Source organism: Gavialis gangeticus, unplaced genomic scaffold (genome assembly GCF_001723915.1).
Source record: "Gavialis gangeticus isolate Ggan-Ray unplaced genomic scaffold, GavGan_comp1, whole genome shotgun sequence".
NCBI lineage: Eukaryota > Metazoa > Chordata > Crocodylia > Gavialidae > Gavialis > Gavialis gangeticus.
Genome location: NW_017728998.1, coordinates 3351398 through 3367992, shown reverse-complemented (window position 1 = coordinate 3367992; position 16595 = coordinate 3351398). Strand labels below are relative to the sequence as shown.

The window sequence follows — 16595 nt, the reverse complement described above, 5'->3', positions numbered from 1 at the left end:
GTTAAAAAAAAAAGGATTTTTTTTTTTTTTTTTTTTTTTTTGAGCATAGCCACGACCATACAGTGATGGAAGAGCGTCTTGCGGATGTGCCGCTTGCGCCGGCAGCCATCGGAGGCCAGGCTGCAGCGCTGCCGGGTGTGTATGTAGAGGCGGCGGTGGGGAGCCAGGCCTCCGGAGAGCGGTGCCAGGCTCGACAGCCGAGGCATTGCTGTCTCCGAACCGGCTTTTAATGGAGCCACAGTATAGCCAGAGGCAACGTGCCCTGTATCGCTGTCACCCACGTGGCGCTAGCACGGTGTCTCAGTTCCCCGCATCCCAGGAGAGTGGTGAAACAGGCTGTGCCAACATGAAGGAGCCCAGGTTTGCCCAGGTCCCATCAGCGCCGGGTCTGTGACAGCAAGGTAGACCCTGGAGAGATGGGTCTGGTCCCGCGAAAGCAGGACCATGGGCATGGGGGACACCGGGTGCCTCGAGGGCAGGTAGGAGGCACGGGGGTAGCGTGCAATCGAGCCCCCTGCCCGTGGCCTGGGCTCTACCCTGCCACCATGCACAGATTCCCCTGCTTGTATCTCTCCCCGTGGCCTTTGCCTCTCAGCTTCGGCCCCGTCCTTGCACTGTCCCGCTTGGGCAGCCTTCCAGCTACTTGGTTTCTAGGAGCCCTGGGCTTTGGGGACAGCCACGCTGTCTAAATTATTTATCCTGGGATCACTGACAGCGTCGTAGGGATGGGATTCAGCTCCTGCCTGCTGCTTCAACGCATCCTTGGAAACCTTCGGGTGGGAAAGGGAGGGCAGAGTGTTTCTTGGAGGCGGAGAAGTATCACTATCCCTGTGGGGAAACTGAGGCACAGAGGAGGGGAGGTGGCTGGACCAGTACCCGTGGGGCTGACTGGATTAGGAAAATGCCCTGGGGGTCTGAGTGCCAGGGCCCCCGAGCTGATGCCGTGAGCTGGGAGTAGCTCCCTGGCTGCATCGTTCCCCCATTAACCTGCAGTGGACGCGCGTGGGATCGGCGTGCCAGTGGCTGTCCCGGCTGGGAGAGCCTACCACCTGGGCTGGGCATGCCAGGGGCTCTGCAGCATCCAGCCCTGGGCCTGGAGGGAGCACAGAGTGTGCCCCCAGGGTCACGGCCATGCAGCGGGGCTGTGCTGCTCCAGCAGCGTCCCAGGCAGGGCACTGCCAGGGGAAGCATGCTGCAGCATGGGAGCATTGCAGAAGCAAGGGGAGGGTTTTCCGTGGCCAGGCCAGCCGACTGGTATTGCAAGCGTGGCAGCTGCTGATGTGGGGAGACGGGCGAATACAGCGGTGCTGGGTATGGGGCAAGGTCTGCATCCGACACACGCGTGTGTGCACGCAGGAAGCTCCTGTGGGAGCAAAGCAGTGATCCCCTGGGAGAGAGCCGGGGCTTGTTGCTCTCATCCATGTCCCCCTGCCCCCATGCACCCTGGGCATTGCCCCCCTGGGCCTGTGGCACCCAGGCTTTTTGCCCCCCTTCCCTTTCTTTCCTCCTCCTACAACTTACATCTTCCCCCCCCCATCCAAAGCAAACAGCCCGATACCTGCCCAATTTGGTTAATGATCCCGGAGATAGGAATTATTCCGATAACTTCCAGACCAGCTGGCTGGCGGGAGCCAATCGGATGCCGGTTTTGCCAGGAAACCGATGGGGAGATTAGATAAGTGGGAATTGTATTAACCTGCAGGGTGGTGAAACAGAGCCAGCGCCACAGATCCCGAGATTAGGGGCCCCGGGAGAGCCGCGCGCGCACACAAGGAGAGAGAACGGACTTTGTTCCCTGCGATAGTCGGAGAGATTGTTTTGGCTATTAGCGAGCAAAGCCCGGCTCTTAATAACATGCACGATTGGACCAGACTGGGTTTGCTTCACGTTGCCTAAGCGCTGGCAGCCGGGGCCTGGATGCGGCCGCGGGGCGGATGTGCCACAGCCCCAGGTAACCCGGGGAGCGCGTGCCCCCTGCCATGTGATGCGCGAGCCCGGAGCCGCCTCCTCTCGCCGGCGTCTGCACCTGCTGAGCGAGGGTTTCTGGGACCTCCGGGCTTTGTCCTCTGCAGGTGACTATGGCACCTCATACGGCCGTGCCCAGGTGGCTGCCCAGCCTCGCTGCGATGCCCTGGCACCTCTTCGAAGCCATCCCTGGGTTCGGGATATAGCCCCGCCTGCACATGGCTGCTGCAGCCCACGCTCCCTGCATGCTGGAGGGGGCTGCAGGCACACGGCCCCTGGACCTGGATCGCCCTAGAGGCAGGCTGGCTGCCCTCTGTGTTGGCAGACGTGTGCTCTTGGGCCACCCCTGCGGCCAGCCTGCCCTCCAGCGGCGCAGCGCTGCGGGCCCAGCTCCCGGGGAGCCTTGCGCGTCCGGGTGGACTTTGCTCCCAGCTGCATGTCTGGGAATCTGATGCAAGCCCCGAGGCTGATCTAAGGCTGCGGGGGGTGGTTTGGGCCCCACAGGTCTAAGCCCGTGCTCTGCTTTAGGAGGGGGATGATCTCTGGTTTTGGGGGGCTGCTACGGGACCCTCCTCTGGGCTGGACCCATGTTCCAGTGCTCCTTGTGCTGCGATGGAGCAGAGCGCTTGCTCTCCTCCACCTCCCCCTGGCTTAGGGGGGCTGGGGAGTGAGCGATCCCCTCCACTAAACCGAAAGCCGGACGTCCCACCAGAACAACGTGGCATCATGCCTCTTAGTTTCGCTTCTAGTGCGTGGTGCCAGGGGACGGGAGCATGGGCCTGGTCTTCCAGCGGGTTTATGGGAATCCTAAGCGTGCGGGGTGTGGGAGATGCGTGTGCCCTGGTCCCGTGCAGTGCTGGAAATAATGCAGCGGTGTGGTCTGTGACGAGGGCACTTTGCAGGTCAGAGCTGTGTCTGTGGGGCCGGGGCCGGGGAAGACCTCTCACTGCAGGCACCAGAAAGGTGTGTGTTGGGGAGGCTGAATGTGGCCATGGTGCTGGGCCCCCTGCAGAGCTTTAGGGCTTCTCTAGTGGACTCCTCCCTGCGTGCCTCAGTTTCCCAGCCTTTGACAGGCAAAGGATGCTTCCTCTAGGTGACGGCAGCCGAAATCCCCACTGCATCGCATCCTCCCCTGTGCACCAAACTGCAGCTGGGCTCGGCCAGCGGCAACCGTGGGCTCGTGGCTGAGGCTCTCGTGGCTTGTGTGATGCACAGCAGGGAGAACTTGCACCTCTCCTGGGCTGGGTCCCGGAGATCTCTTCCCGACCCCCGAGACCGTGATTGCAGCAGGCGGTGCAGGGCGGTTTCCTTCGACGTGCAAGCGAGACCTGCGGGGTGGAACCAGGGACTCGGTTTAAACCTGGCAGTGATGGTAGCAGCAGGCACCTGGGGGGAGGCGAGGCTGGAGGGGAGTATGGACTGCTAGAAAGGCCCAGGGGATTCAGGCACCTAGGGCTGCAGCCACGAGACAGCCCAGGTGAGGTCGGGTGCAGCTGTGTTGCAGAGGCGTGGACTTTTGACTTCGCCCGGCTTCTGCACGGTGGAAACAACAGGTGCTTTGTCTCCGCTAGCATGTTACATGCATGCACGTGTACACGTGCCAGCCAGTCCTCTGTGCACGTGTGTCTGGGGTCACGGGGAAGCAGGGCTGGAGGGGACCTCGCACGCTCTGGCTGGACGTGAGAGGAACAAATCCCGCGTCCTTATGGGGCAGCCAGTTGGCACGAGGGCGAAGCGGACGTGGCTGTTGGGGTCCCTCCCTGCCGCCGTGATGCGTTCAAGCTGGAAAGCCCCTTGCTGGGGCATTGGGGCGGGACTGATCTTGGGCCTCTGAGAGGTCCTGGGCCATTTCTGCTGCAAGGATTAATGTGCAAGAGTCCGGTCTGGCTTCTTGTTCCCGACGGCCCCCGAGTCACTGCGAGAGCCGCCACGCCGGGTCTGGCCATGGGTCCGCCCAGCCTGGGGCAGAAAAAGTCCTGCCTCCGCTTCCCAGCCTCTGCCCGCATCCGGGTAACGCTGCAGACCTAAGCAAGCCATGCAGGGGCATGCACGGCAGTGCAGAGGGACTCGCGGATCCTGACCGAGGCACTTGCACAACTCCGGGGCCTCGAATCTCGATCCTCGGGGCCTTCCTCTCTCTCTCCCTCTTTGCTTCCCGGTGAAGGCAGAAGGTGCAAGGCGGCTGGCTGGGCCCGCACTATTTTTGTCCCCCCGTGTCGGGGAACGGTCGCCTTTTATCAGCGCCTGTGTGTTTTCTCTGCTGGGGATTGATACACAGAAGATGGAGTGCTCTGACATGGAAAGTGTCAGGCGAGCGGGCTTATCTCGGAGACATGGTCTCCTGACCCCAACGCAGCTGATTAGCCAGCGAGACATGGGCAGGGGTGGGGAGCTGCGGGAAGAAGGGGGGCAGGGAGCAGTTGGGCACCAAATTAGCTTGTTTCCCAAACTGCTGCATAACCCCCGGGGCTGTCGGAGCCTCCCGGGTGTCACCCATTTCCCCTGAGGTTTCCTCTGGGAGGGAGAGACGCATGCAGGGAGCTGGGCTTTCTCCACCCTGGAAAGGACGGGACAGGCTTATCAGCCCCCGGGTTCCTGTTTGCTGCTGCGTGAGGCCAAAGGCAAACTCCCTGGGCTGAGCCGGGGTCCTCGCCGGCATCCGGATGGACGGGCCAGGAGCTTTCCCTGGAGGGTGCCAGGGTTTGTCCCTGGAGCTCCAAGTCGGGACGCCAGGGTTTGGGGTTTGAGCCCTGCTGCCTGTGCACCGAGTCATAGAAAAAGAGGGTCGGGAGGTCACCTCTAGTCCAGCCCCCTGCTCAAAGCAGGACCAGCCCCAACTCGATCATCCCAGCCAACCAGGGTCTTAAAAACCTCCAAAGGTGGAGACTCCCCAACCTCTCCGGGTAACCCGTTCTAGCTTCATCACCCTCCTAGTGAGAGAGTTTTCCCTAGTATCTAACCTCAACTTTCCTTGCTGCAGCTTGAGCCCATTGCTGCTCCTTCTGCCACCTGCCGTGCAGAGCCCCTTAAAGGGATCTCGCTCCAACCCCAAAGGAGCGAGTTCAAGCCCCTCTCCAGATACCTGAGTCCTTTCTGTGTGCAAGGGGCATCTCCTCTGAGGAGCAGCGGGGCTGGGGGGCATTTGGGAGCGTAGCCACACAGGGATGGGGCCTGGGCCAAAGGGAGCTGGACACCCATGTGGCGTCCAGGCCCCTTAGCCAGCCCAGCCCACAGGGCTCGAGGGGTCGCAGTAGGGTGCTCCTGGGACCCCCCGTGCATCTAAGTTGCACGGTGGCTGTTCCCATCCTTGGAGCCAAGTTGGTGTCCGAGCGTGACAGCCCTAAAGTACACACCGATGCTCCTAGGAGGCTGGCAGGAGATGTCCCCTAGGGCTAGTGCCCTTCGAGGGGCTGGAGGAAGCAAAGCTGTCATCCTCCTGAGCCCAGAGGACCCCCGCGGGGGATCACAGACATGCCCGCCCTCGATCTGTTCCACTCCCTACTGCCTCATCCTTGCCGCATCTCTGATTATCGATGGCATTTTCACAGCTGCCTCCCTGCTCCCACGCTGCGCGGGATGAGGCTCCAAAGTCCTCAAAGGACACGGGGCTGGAGGTCCTACGGTCCAGCCCCACCACCAGCTCCAGCATATGAGCCTACCCCATTCCTGGCAGGTGCCTGTCTGATCTGCTCTTGCAAACCCCTGAATCCACCCCTCCCTGGGTACCCAATCCCTGTATCCCAGGGCTTGGCGGTCACCGGCTGGTGCAGGAGGTGGAGCTGGGAAGGAGGGAAGTTCTCGGCTGCTCTTACCTAAAAGCTCATTCATTCAGGAATCAGGACTTATGGTAGAGGTGATATCTTTTATCGGACCAACTGGTTTTTTGCAAAAAAAATTCTTTAAAGGAAATTTAAAGGAATTTTTTTTGCCAAAATCGAGTCGGGCTAATAAAAGAGATCGCCTCTACCATGAGTCCTGATTCCTTTTGCCTCTAGACCAATACAGCTACTACCTGAATCCTTTCATTCATTCATTCATTCATTGGCTGGACCTGCCAGATAGGGCTATTGCCCAACAGGGGCACGATGCTGGGGCAAGAGGATTGGACGGCAGAGCATGCCGTGTGTGTGTGTTTACGTGTGTGTGTGCATGTGCACATGTGCCAGTCAGGTATTGCCATGTGCATAGAACCAGTTCGGCATGGACAAGGCGAAATGCAGGTGCTATTTGCATATGCAAATGGGCATGTACCAAGGGATGGGCATCATTGCATGCCCTTACCTTTGCTGTTGCAGCTGCCTTTGTCTGTGGGGTCTCTTGGCTTTTCTTCTTCAGGCTTGAGCCAGCAGGTAGCTCCAGGTGTGAGTCTCTGCTCTGCTACCAGCTAACGGAGCTGTTTCTTCAGCTCGAGCAGTGGAGCTTTGTGCATCAACCTCCAAAGGGTCTGGTTTCTGACCTAGCCGACAGTCAGAGAGGTCATTTATCCCTGGGAGAAGGAAGGGTGCAGTTCTGGGCATTGCTCTGACTCCTTCAGATCCCAGTATCCCCTGTAAGTGGGATCCCTGTTCTGGTCCTTGGGGTTCAAGCCTCTTTGACCTCATACAATGCAGCCAAGCTGTTGCATCAAGTGATGGTTTGAGGCACACGACTTTCCCACTGCCCCGGCCCCGTTCAGTATTCGGAGCCAGCGAGCATTTGAATTTCGGGGGCGGTCGGTCATCCGTGCCGTGGCATCCTATAGAGGGGATCTGGGCGCAGGTGCCTCCCTGAAGCATCTCCCTGCAGAGAAGCCGGATCCATCCCATCCCTGCCGGCCTCTCTCTTCCCAGCGGGGTGCTGGGAGCCTCCATTTAGCCTCCATTTGAGTATTGGTTAGCTGCCATCTTATCTGCACGCCGAAAGACAAAGGCGCAGTTAAAACATTTTCGAGCAGCCTTCAGAGTGTATTTACATGTTATCTCACCCATTAAACCCAGAAGCTTATCAGATAATCAAGGCCATTAAGCCCGAAAGCTGCCTCGGACTTAGGGTTCTAGGAAGCAAAGTGGATCCTCGCATCTCCCTGCCCCAACCCCTGCGAACTCCAGCTGCCCGGAGAGAGACCCAGGGGGGAAGGATCCTCCAGCCCCAAACGGAGCAAGCCTGTGAGATGCTTTAGGCTGGAGAAGTGAAGCTGCAGGTGGGATTTGCTAATGCACCGGTACCCAACCTCCCAGCCCTGCTCAGGGTCAGTCCCCGCAGTCAGCCCAAGCCGACCGGGCTTGATGGGCTGTACCGAGCCCATCCCAGCCCTGTTTCCCCCCTGTCACCCCCAATGCGGCCCGACCTAGGTGCCAGGCTCCTTGTTGTACGGGGAACTGCATCGTTCTCCCAGCGCACCGCTGACGCGCCTGGGACATCACTGCCGTATCTCCACGTAGCCTGATGCTTGGAGCCCACTCAGCTTTTCTCCAGCTTGGGGAAATGCTTACCCCGGTGTCTTGACAGGCAAGGCCCTTTGGATGCAGCTGGGCCTCTGCTGCTTTGTGCCCTTATGGCTCGGGCTGAGCTGCTGCAGGAAAGGAGGGCATCGCCAGGTGTAACCGCCTGCGTGCACGCTGTTATCCCAGGACAAAGGGAAGTTAAACCGAGATTGCTTGCTTCTTTTGCTGGTGGTACGGGCACCCCCATCCCATGAGTTCTGCTTTTCTGGGGGTGCATCCCTCTGCTCTGCTCCGTCAGGATAGCACTGTGGTGTCTGCTGCACGTGTGACCTTTCCTGAAGTCCTCATCAGTGGCCAAGGTCATCCCCATCATAAAGGACCGAGAGCAGCCAAGACCCAGATGTGATTTCCTTCCCTTCCCCGGCTACAGCAAGCTGCTGCTGTTGGGCTTATAAAACTTCTGGGTTTGGTAGCTATGGATTTGTGCTCAGCCTCTTGCCCTCCCATCTAGGATGCTTTCCTCTGGGAACATCCAGGGGGATTTAGGATTGAAAGACCTCGCTGAGCAGGGTGGAAAGGGGCAATGGTTCTGCTTAGCAAGGGACCAGCCAGCCACGCGAGTCCCGGGAGAGGGTGTAGATGCAGATCCCGTGCATAGAGGTTGGGTTTGGTACCTGCCGTGCTAGCTGGGCCCTACATCCGAGCAGGATGTTGCATCCAGGGAAGGGGGGTGAACGGCGTGGGAGGATCAGCCAGCCCCTCTCTCACTGCCCCTTGTCCTCTCTCCCCAGATGAGCTGGAGCTGGTCGAGCCGGAGGGGGAGAGCCGCATCCGTGCCCGGCAGAGCCTACCCGCGGGGCTGCGCTGGGGGCCGTACCACGGGAACATCCACGGCGAGTCGGCGTCTCCGGAGCAGAACGAGACAGTAAGGACCCCCTCCTCTCGCAACATTTGGGCGCTGGCTCCCCCAACCTTGGCCTTGCTTGCCAAGCCCTTGACTCCCCAGCCCCATGCCTGGGGGGCACGATGTCTGCCCCTCCCGCAAGAGCATCGCACCTCTCAGCCCCGCTGGGTCGAGACGAGGACCCCGCATGGCCTTCTCCCAGCTGGCCTCTTGCCCGATGCTGTATTCCTCTGCAAACGTGCAGGCAATGTCCCTCTGCATTGAGACTGAAGGTGAAGAGGTTTTGTGCAAACGACTAGCTGCCCCCATCTGCGTATGCACAGATTTGTTTATGCGTCGGCGGGGTCCTGATCGCCTGCGCCGCCGTCCCCGCAGTGGGAGGCTGGGATCTCCGGGCAGACGCTGGCATGACCTGCATCGTCAATGGGCAGCGCGGGGCAGACAGCAGCTCTGAGCAGGGGAGCCCTCCCTTGTGTCCTGCTCCTTTTGCAAAAGCCCACTGCGTTTCCCCTCCGGGAAAGGCCCCAGCACCAGGGAGTGTGGTCCGGCTCCTGGGAGCTGATTCCTTCCCTCCTCTGCTTGGGGATGTTGTCCAGCAGAGAAGGGGGACAGAGGAGGGAGGATGTGTGAGCAACGTGGGCTGCAGTGTGCCCACCGCTGCCCAGGGTAGCAGGGAGGGAGCTAGCTGTGTCGCCAGGAGCACAGAGGGCAGCTCAAAGTGCCAGGCTTTTGCAAAAGCAGACGCATGGGCACTGCTGGAGTCCGACTCGGGTTCAAGGTGCGGGGCAGGAATCCTCCTCCTGGCAGGACGTAGAGGGCAGAGCCTGGTTGGGCCCAGTCCAGGATTCAGCAGGAGGTTTGGGGGCTGCTTAGGCTGGGCACTGGGTGCATCTTGCTCCTATGCTCCCCTCCTTTCCCCCCCAAGCCCAGCACCTGGCTGCAATTCAGTGCAAAAGCACATTGCAGCTCCCTAGGGCTGCACCACAGCAGCCAGTGCTGTGTCCAGGCCCTGCCACTGGGACATGCACCACCCTCTCTCGTGTGCCCTACCAGGGGACATCTGGCCCCGCCACACAGGAGAGGTGGGCATGGGCAGGGCGGCCTCCGGCGCCGGTCTGCCACAGGGCAACGGGGCACCGGTGCATGGAAGGCTTCTCTGCAGGCTTTCTGCATGTCCGCTGCAGCTACCCTCAGCGGAGCCGCTGGGCAGGGGGACCCTCCCGGTCTGGGGTCTGGAGCCTGTGGGGTCTGGATAAGCTCTGTGTATGTGTGTGTGTGTGTGTGTGTGTGTGTGTGAGAGAGAGAGCTTTATGGGTGTGCATCTGTAAGAAAGTTTCATGGGAGGTGGGTGTGTGAGAGCTTTGTGGGTGGATGGATGGATGTGTGTGTGAGTTTTATGGGGGGGGTGTGAGACAGCAATTCATGGGGGTGAGCTTCAAGGATGTGCATGTGTGTATTTCATGGGAGGTGGGTGTGTGAGAGCTTCAGGAATGGGTGTGTGTGAGAGAGAGTTTCATGGCTCTGTGTGTGTGTGTATGAGAGCTTCATGGGTGTAGGTGTGTGTGTGGGTGGTTGTCAGCTTCAGTGGTATGTGCATGTGTGAGAGCTTCATGGGTATGTTGTGTGTAACTGCATATGTGTGTTAGCTTAATGAGGGGAGTGTACTTGCGTGTGTGAGTGTAGGGGGGTGTGAGCTTCATGGAGGGGTGTGTGTGTGTGTGTCAGCTTCACTAGTGTTTGCATGTGCGAGAGCTTCATGGGTATGGTGTGTGTGTGCACATGTGTGTATTAGTTTCATGGATGGGTGAGTGTACATGCATATGTGTGTTAGCTTCATGACGGGTGATAGCTTCATGGGGTGTGTGCTTGCATGTGTGTGTTAGCTTCATGGGTGTGTGTGAGCTTCATGGAGGGGGGGTGTCAGCTTCACTGGTGTGTGCATGTGCAAATGCTTCATGAGTGTTTTGTGTGTATGGGTGCATGTGTGTGTTAGCTTCATGGATGGGTGGGTATACATGCATATGTGTTGGCTTCATGGGGGGTGGTAGCCTCATGGGGTGTGTACGTGTGTGTGTGTGTGTGTGTGTGTGTGTGTTAGCTTCATGGGTGTACATGTGTGTGTGACAGAGTGCTTCATGGAGGAATGTGTGAGTGGATATCAGCTTCACTAGTGTTTGCCTGTGCATGTGTAAGAGGTGCATGTGTGTGTTCACTTGGATGGGTGGATGTACATGCATATGTGTGTTAGCTTCATGGGGAGGTGCTTCATGGGGCATGTACTTGCATGTGTGTGTTAGCTTCATGGGTGTCAGGGTGTGTGTGTGAGAGCTTCATGGAGAGGTGTGTGAGTGTGTCAGCTTCACTGGTGTGCACATGCACATGTGCGAAAGCTTCATGGGAGTGTTGTATGTATGTGTGCATTAGCTTCGTGGAGGGGTGGGTGTACATGCATATGTGTGTTGGCTTCATGGGGGGTGATAGCCTCATGGGGTGTGTACTTGCGTGTGTGTGTGTGTGTGTTAGCTTCATGGGTGTACGTGTGTGTGACACTGCTTCATGGAGGAATGTGTGAGTGGGTATCAGCTTCACTAGTGTTTGCCTGTGCATGAGTAAGAGGTGCATGTGTGTGTTCACTTGGATGGGTGGGTGTACATGCATGTGTGTGTTAGCTTCATGGGACAGGTGATAGCTTCATGGGGTGTGTACTTCTGTGTGTGTGTGTGTGTGTGAACTTCATGGGGGCGGGTGTGCTCACGCACACTCTACACATATCATCTTTAGTGCTAGGAAACCCTAGAGCGGTCGGGCTGAAGGAGTCTCCAGCGGTCGTCAGTCCAGCCTCGAGCCGTAGGAGGGCAGCAGGTTTGGTGCGGGGTGGAGACGAGGACCAGTGCATCCCAAGCCATCACGGACCTGTCTAGAGACAAGCTGGGGTGCACGGGGCTGCACGTGCTCCTCTCCTCCGCGCTTTGGCCAGCCCTGGGCTGGGTCCGTGTGGTGCTGCCAGGCCGAGCCGAGTTTCCCAGGCCTCAGCTGTGCATCCCCCAGGTGCAGGGTGTCGGGAAAGGAGAGCTGGAGGCAGTTCCCTTTAGGTTCTTGCAAGAGAGAGCAGGACAGAAAGTCTTGGCTGCTTCTCTCTGTCTCTTTTTTTTCTTTCTCCTTAGCTCCGGCCCCGTTTATCTTTGCCGAATTAAATCCTTGATTAACCCTTATCTCCCCAGTTCGGCAGCTATCTCTCCTTTGGCGCCGTATGTCCAGACACCCGGTACAGGATGATTGATTCCTTAAAGATATGCGCGGCTTTTCTGATACTTCATTTATTGTCTAAATATTTTTGCTCCCATTTCAGCGGCTCCTTATCGAGCCGCGCTGATGGTTTCCAGCCCTGCTTTTCTCTGCCGCTCGCCTCCCGCGCTATCTCTGCCCGGAGAACTGAGGAAGGAATCGCAGCTCCATCCCTGATAGGCGCTATCGCCCTCCAGTCTATTTGCCTTTGTTGTTGGGAAGAGGAGGAGGAAGAGCAAGGCCTGGCCTCCCCTGCGCGCCAGGAGGATGCAGGGGGAGGCTGCCATCCTGGCAGGGATGGGGCCTGGGACCCACGGCCCTCGCCAAGGACAAGGAGGGTCTGGCTGTACCTCTCGCTCCAGTCCCAGGCTGCCTTGTCTCTTCATAGTCTCTGAGCCAGGAGGCCGCAGGGCTGGCCCATGGCAGGAAGAGATGGTCCTCGTCTGCTGCAGAGCGAGACCATGCCCAATGCTCATAGCCCCTTGAGCCCCATCCAGACAGGAGGTAGAAATGCCTCCAGCTGAGCACAGGGCTGGGAGTCAGGAACACTAGTGATGGCACCCTGTCTCTGCCAACAACTTGCTCGCGGTCCTGGTCAAGTCACTGTGCCATGCGGTGCCTCAGTTTCCGGTCTGTATAATGGGCGCAACGCTGACCCCCCCCCCCCAGCGTTGTTGGACCTGGAGTGTTCAGGCATGCTGCAAGTGCCTGCAGGGAGGCTCCGGCCCTGGGACTCATCCAGGTGTGTGCTGTGTCCCCAGGGCTAATTGGACAAAGTAAAGTAGCATGGGCTATGGTTGACCAGGCACCCGCCTGGCCTGCAGCCGGAGGAAGGGACCTGTGCTCCCCGGAGGCGTGTGCAGACCTGTGCCAGGGGCCAGCAGGGCACGACTCTGCACCAGCTCCAGGACCAGAGGGTCGCTGCAGAGGCTGCCAGGGCCCGAAGGATGGCATGCACCCAGGCTGGTGCATGCAAGCCCTGCGATGAGGCCTGAGCTGGGAGCATCCTGGCCTCCCGGGAGCTTTGCCAACCCCCCCATGCAGGGGCAATGCCTGGCTGGACTGGGGCACCTACCCAGCCAGGTCTGCCCCGGCAGCTGGCACAGCACCCTGCCAGGGGAGCACCTGAGTCTGCATCCCCCGAGTGCCCGGCAGCCCCGGGTGAAGGTTGCCGACCAGCCGCGGGGCAGTTCGGGAGCCGGGAACGCAGGGCCAGCCCTGCCCCAGGGAGCGCGGCGCGAGCGGATGCGGCACAGATAGGGTTTCCGATGGTTATCGCACCCGGTTCAGAGCCGAGACACTGACCTCTTTGTTACCAGGAGAACAAGGAGGGTTCTCAGAGGCGCTGGCCAGCTGGGGAGGCCGAGTCGGGCTGTGCAGGGGAGGGCAAGCGAGGTTTTGCTCCAGCCCACCCCCTCCCCAGCCCAGCTGGGAGCACCCACTGAGGCTGGGCTGAGCCTGCCCTTTTCAGGGATGGGTACCAGAAGAGGATGAGTCCTGCCCCCCACTCTGGGGCAATGCCGTGGCCCCCCCACCTGTCCTGCTTTCCCACGAATTCCCACAGCAAGAGTATCCAGCGGTTCAGGGCACCGATGCCCACCTCGGCTGGGTGCAGGGAGCAGACTGAGCAGCCACTTCCTCCCAGCAGCACCAGTGCTGGACCTGGCATGGCTGGGACATGGGCCCTGCACTGGCCTTCACCACCGCTGTATGTACCCCCATGCTGCACACGGGCTGCACTTCTCCATACAGCCCGCGGCTGGGAGAGCCCTGTTTCCAGCCCCCGCATCCCGACCCTGACCTTGCTATGCACAGGCTGGTGCACGTTGTGGCGGGGGAGGCGTTGTGCTTTAGACCATCAGCAGGCTGCATAGGTCTTTTTGCTCCCCAAAGCCATATGCCAAAAAAGATCAGTCCTGTGCCATCAGCAAGTGTGTGTGCAAGTGTGAGTGTTTGTCTGCATTTACAAGCATGTGGGAGTGCAGGTGCCTGTCTGGGTGTACAAGCATGTGGGAGTGCGGGTGTCTGCATGTAGAAGCATGTGTGAGTACGGGTGTCTGGGTGTACAAGCATGCGGGAGTGCAGTTGTTTTGATGTACAAGCATGCATGAATGCATGTGTACGAGTGCAGGTATGTGCAAAAGTCTGCAAACTTTGTCGGTGAGTGTGCAGTGAACAAGCATACATGTGTGGCCATGTGTACATGCATGAGTCTGAACGTGTGCATGTGCCTGTGAGCATATCTGTGTGTGTCCACGTGTGCTTCTGTGAGGATGTGTCTATTCCCATGTGTCTGAGTGTACATATATGCGTGCATATGGGGGGGTGTATCTTTGTGTATACTTAAGTGTGCGTATGCGTGCAAGTGGCTGAGCATGTGTGCGTCTGTCTGAGCATGTCTGCGTGTCTGTGCATGCATGTGTGCATGTGTTATCACGCCGGGAGCACTGTGCTCCTGGCAGCGATAAGGCCCGAACCGCCCGAGCCCGTCAGGCGGAGTCGGAGGGTTCAGAGCTGTTGGGAGCCGTAATGAGATTCTCTGTCGTTCCTGCCGCCACCAGCCCAGGAGCTGGCAGATTAATTTTTTTTTCCCCTCTTCTGCTCATTAATATTCATTAATGGCGCAGGAAGGTGGCGCAGGTCGGAGCCCAGGACCAGGCAGCGGGATGGGGAGGGCAGCGCGGGAGCAGCTTTCAGCTCTCCCCTGGCAGGAGCTGCGTGCGCAGCATCCTTTTCCCCTTGTGCACCTGTGCATTTACACACACGTGCATGCACACATGCCTGCACATACGTTGCATTGCAACAAGGCTGGGCAGGCATCCGCCTTGCAGTGCAACGGGACGGTGTCGGACAGGGGGCCGGACTGTGTTGTCTCCAGCCCCGGGCGCTGCTGGGTGCGGCAGGAGCAGCCAGGAGGGGATCGTGGGTGCAAGGGGATGGGGCGGTGCTGGCTGTTCACCCCTGAGTGCAGCAGAGGCAGGGATGAGCGCTCTCCTTGCCGTGACGCTGTCACCCACCAGCACTGGCAGCGTCCAGCCTGGCACGCTAGCCATGGCGGTTCGTGCAGTCCATCTCCCGTGCAGGGGGGGTGCCTGGTGTGCATGCATGTATGCCTCACGCAGTTGATTTTGGGACGGGGTGGGCCCTGCCTGCTCTTGGCCCACCCCATCTCCCCCCATGCCCGCCCGCCCTCACCCTCTTCTGCTGTTGACAGAACCCACCGGTGACCCTGATCCTGGGAGACGAGCACTGCTGGCTGTCCCACCTGCCCCTGGTGTCCACCGAGGCTGAGGCCAATGCGGTGATCTACAGGAAGGGTTGGTACCCACGTCAGGGCTCTTACGGGGCCAGCATGGGGGCGAGGGACAGTGGCATCCCGTGCCTTGCCCCCAGAAACCTCCTTCCCAGGGTGGGCAGTGGGTGCAGAAGGAGGCGGTGGCTGGTTTCATGAGCCGGCGCCAGCATCCTCCAGAGCCGGGAGCAGCTGATCAAAGAGCTCAGCCCAAAGCACGGGCTGACACCGCCACCTCCCGGCTGGCCCGGGGATGGGAGGCAGGGGACAGGCAGCCGCTCCGGATCTGCTGGCTCGGTGATCCCATTAGCACAGAGGCTGTGCCCCCACCAGCTCCTGCTTCCCGGTCTGGTTGGGATCTGATCTCCGCAGCTGTGTGGATGGGCAGTGTCAGGCTGCCATCTCTCTGCAAATCCCCCTGTCCAGGTTTTTTCCGGGAGGAGCTCAGGAGAGATCAGGTGTTGTTACGATGCTGATGTGAGCTGTTTGGGGCTTGCTTATCTCCATGCTTCAGGGCAGCAGCGGGGTCAGGAAGGCGAGCAGAGCGTGGTGCAAGGAGATGCTTACAGGGTCCTTGCCTGTCTCTGGAGCACGGCTGGCAGCAGGGCTGGGAAAGTGGGGTCCTGGCATCCAGTGCCCCCCTCATCCCCGCACCCTTGCCTCCACAGATGAAGGCATCTGGTGCAAGACCACGCAGGCCGTGCGGGAGGGCGAGCCGCTGAGCGCCATCGTGATGACTGAGCCACAGGCCATCCCCAACCACGCTGTGAAGCCAGAGCCCGGCGACGTCCCGTACCCGGCCACGCTGCACTCTGACATCCAGCTTCTGCCCCAGCAGGCTGGCATGGCTGCCATCCTGGCCACGGCCGTCGTGAACAGTAAGACGGGGTCCTGCCTGTGCCCTGGGATCAGCCCTGGCTGCTGGCTCTGAGGAGGAGCAGGCCCTGCTCGCCAGCCCTCCTCCCCGTGCCTCAGTTTCCCCCAGGGTGGCCTGGCTGCATTTCACCCCCACCCCATGCTCCTCCTGTTCCCTTCTCCCAGATTTGGGGCATCATCAGCACCTGCTTGAGGGTGGGGGGAGTCTATCTCAGCCTGGCTAATGCCCCCTGCCCCGTCTCCCCCCCCCCGCAGAGGACGTCTTCCCCTGCAAGGACTGCGGGATCTGGTACCGCAGCGAGCGCAACCTGCAAGCCCACCTCATGTACTACTGCGCCAGCCGGCAGAGCTCCGCCTCGCCTGCCGCCGACGAGAAGCCCAAGGAGACCTACCCCAACGAGCGCATCTGCCCCTTCCCCCAGTGCAAGAAGAGCTGCCCCAGCGCCAGCTCCCTGGAGATCCACATGCGCAGCCACAGCGGTACGGGGCAGGGGTTGGCGGTGCCAGACTGCAGCTTCTGGTGCATTTTCCCCATCTGCTCCGGTCCTCCCCTATGCCAGGACCCTGTGCCTACCTCTCTGGTGCCCAAGTCTCCCCTGCCCCATCTGGGCACCGGGGGAGTCCAGGGCGGCTGGATCTATTGCACGTGGCTGCTACAGGGACCATGCAAGGCCCAGGGGAGCCTTCGACCTTAGCCCCCAGGGCCTGCACACAGAGGGCCCCGGTGCAGCACGTGCTGTGCCCTGTCGTCACTCGTCCGTGCGCCTGTCTTGCAGGAGAGAGGCCGTTTGTGTGCCTGATCTGCCTGTCTGCCTTCACCACCAAGGCCAACTGCGAGCGGCACCTCAAG

At 60.0% G+C, this 16595-nt stretch overlaps 1 protein-coding gene and 1 long non-coding RNA gene across 2 annotated transcripts in view; both read left to right on the top strand.

Annotated features, from left to right (window-relative positions):
- The window catches only part of ZFPM1 (zinc finger protein, FOG family member 1), an 89937-nt gene that overhangs the window by 69619 nt on the left and 3723 nt on the right, over positions 1-16595 (top strand). The window contains exons 4-8 of the mRNA XM_019505259.1: positions 8180-8313; positions 14792-14894; positions 15538-15747; positions 16001-16225; positions 16522-16595. The exon at positions 16522-16595 is cut by the window's right edge and continues 10 nt beyond it. Coding sequence (XP_019360804.1) covers positions 8180-8313; positions 14792-14894; positions 15538-15747; positions 16001-16225; positions 16522-16595 — 746 coding nt within the window. The remainder of the gene's footprint in view (positions 1-8179; positions 8314-14791; positions 14895-15537; positions 15748-16000; positions 16226-16521) is intronic.
- LOC109289399 lies at positions 9883-11518 on the top strand. Its single transcript, XR_002095351.1, has 2 exons — positions 9883-9915; positions 10488-11518. It is a non-coding gene; the product is annotated as an uncharacterized LOC109289399 (long non-coding RNA).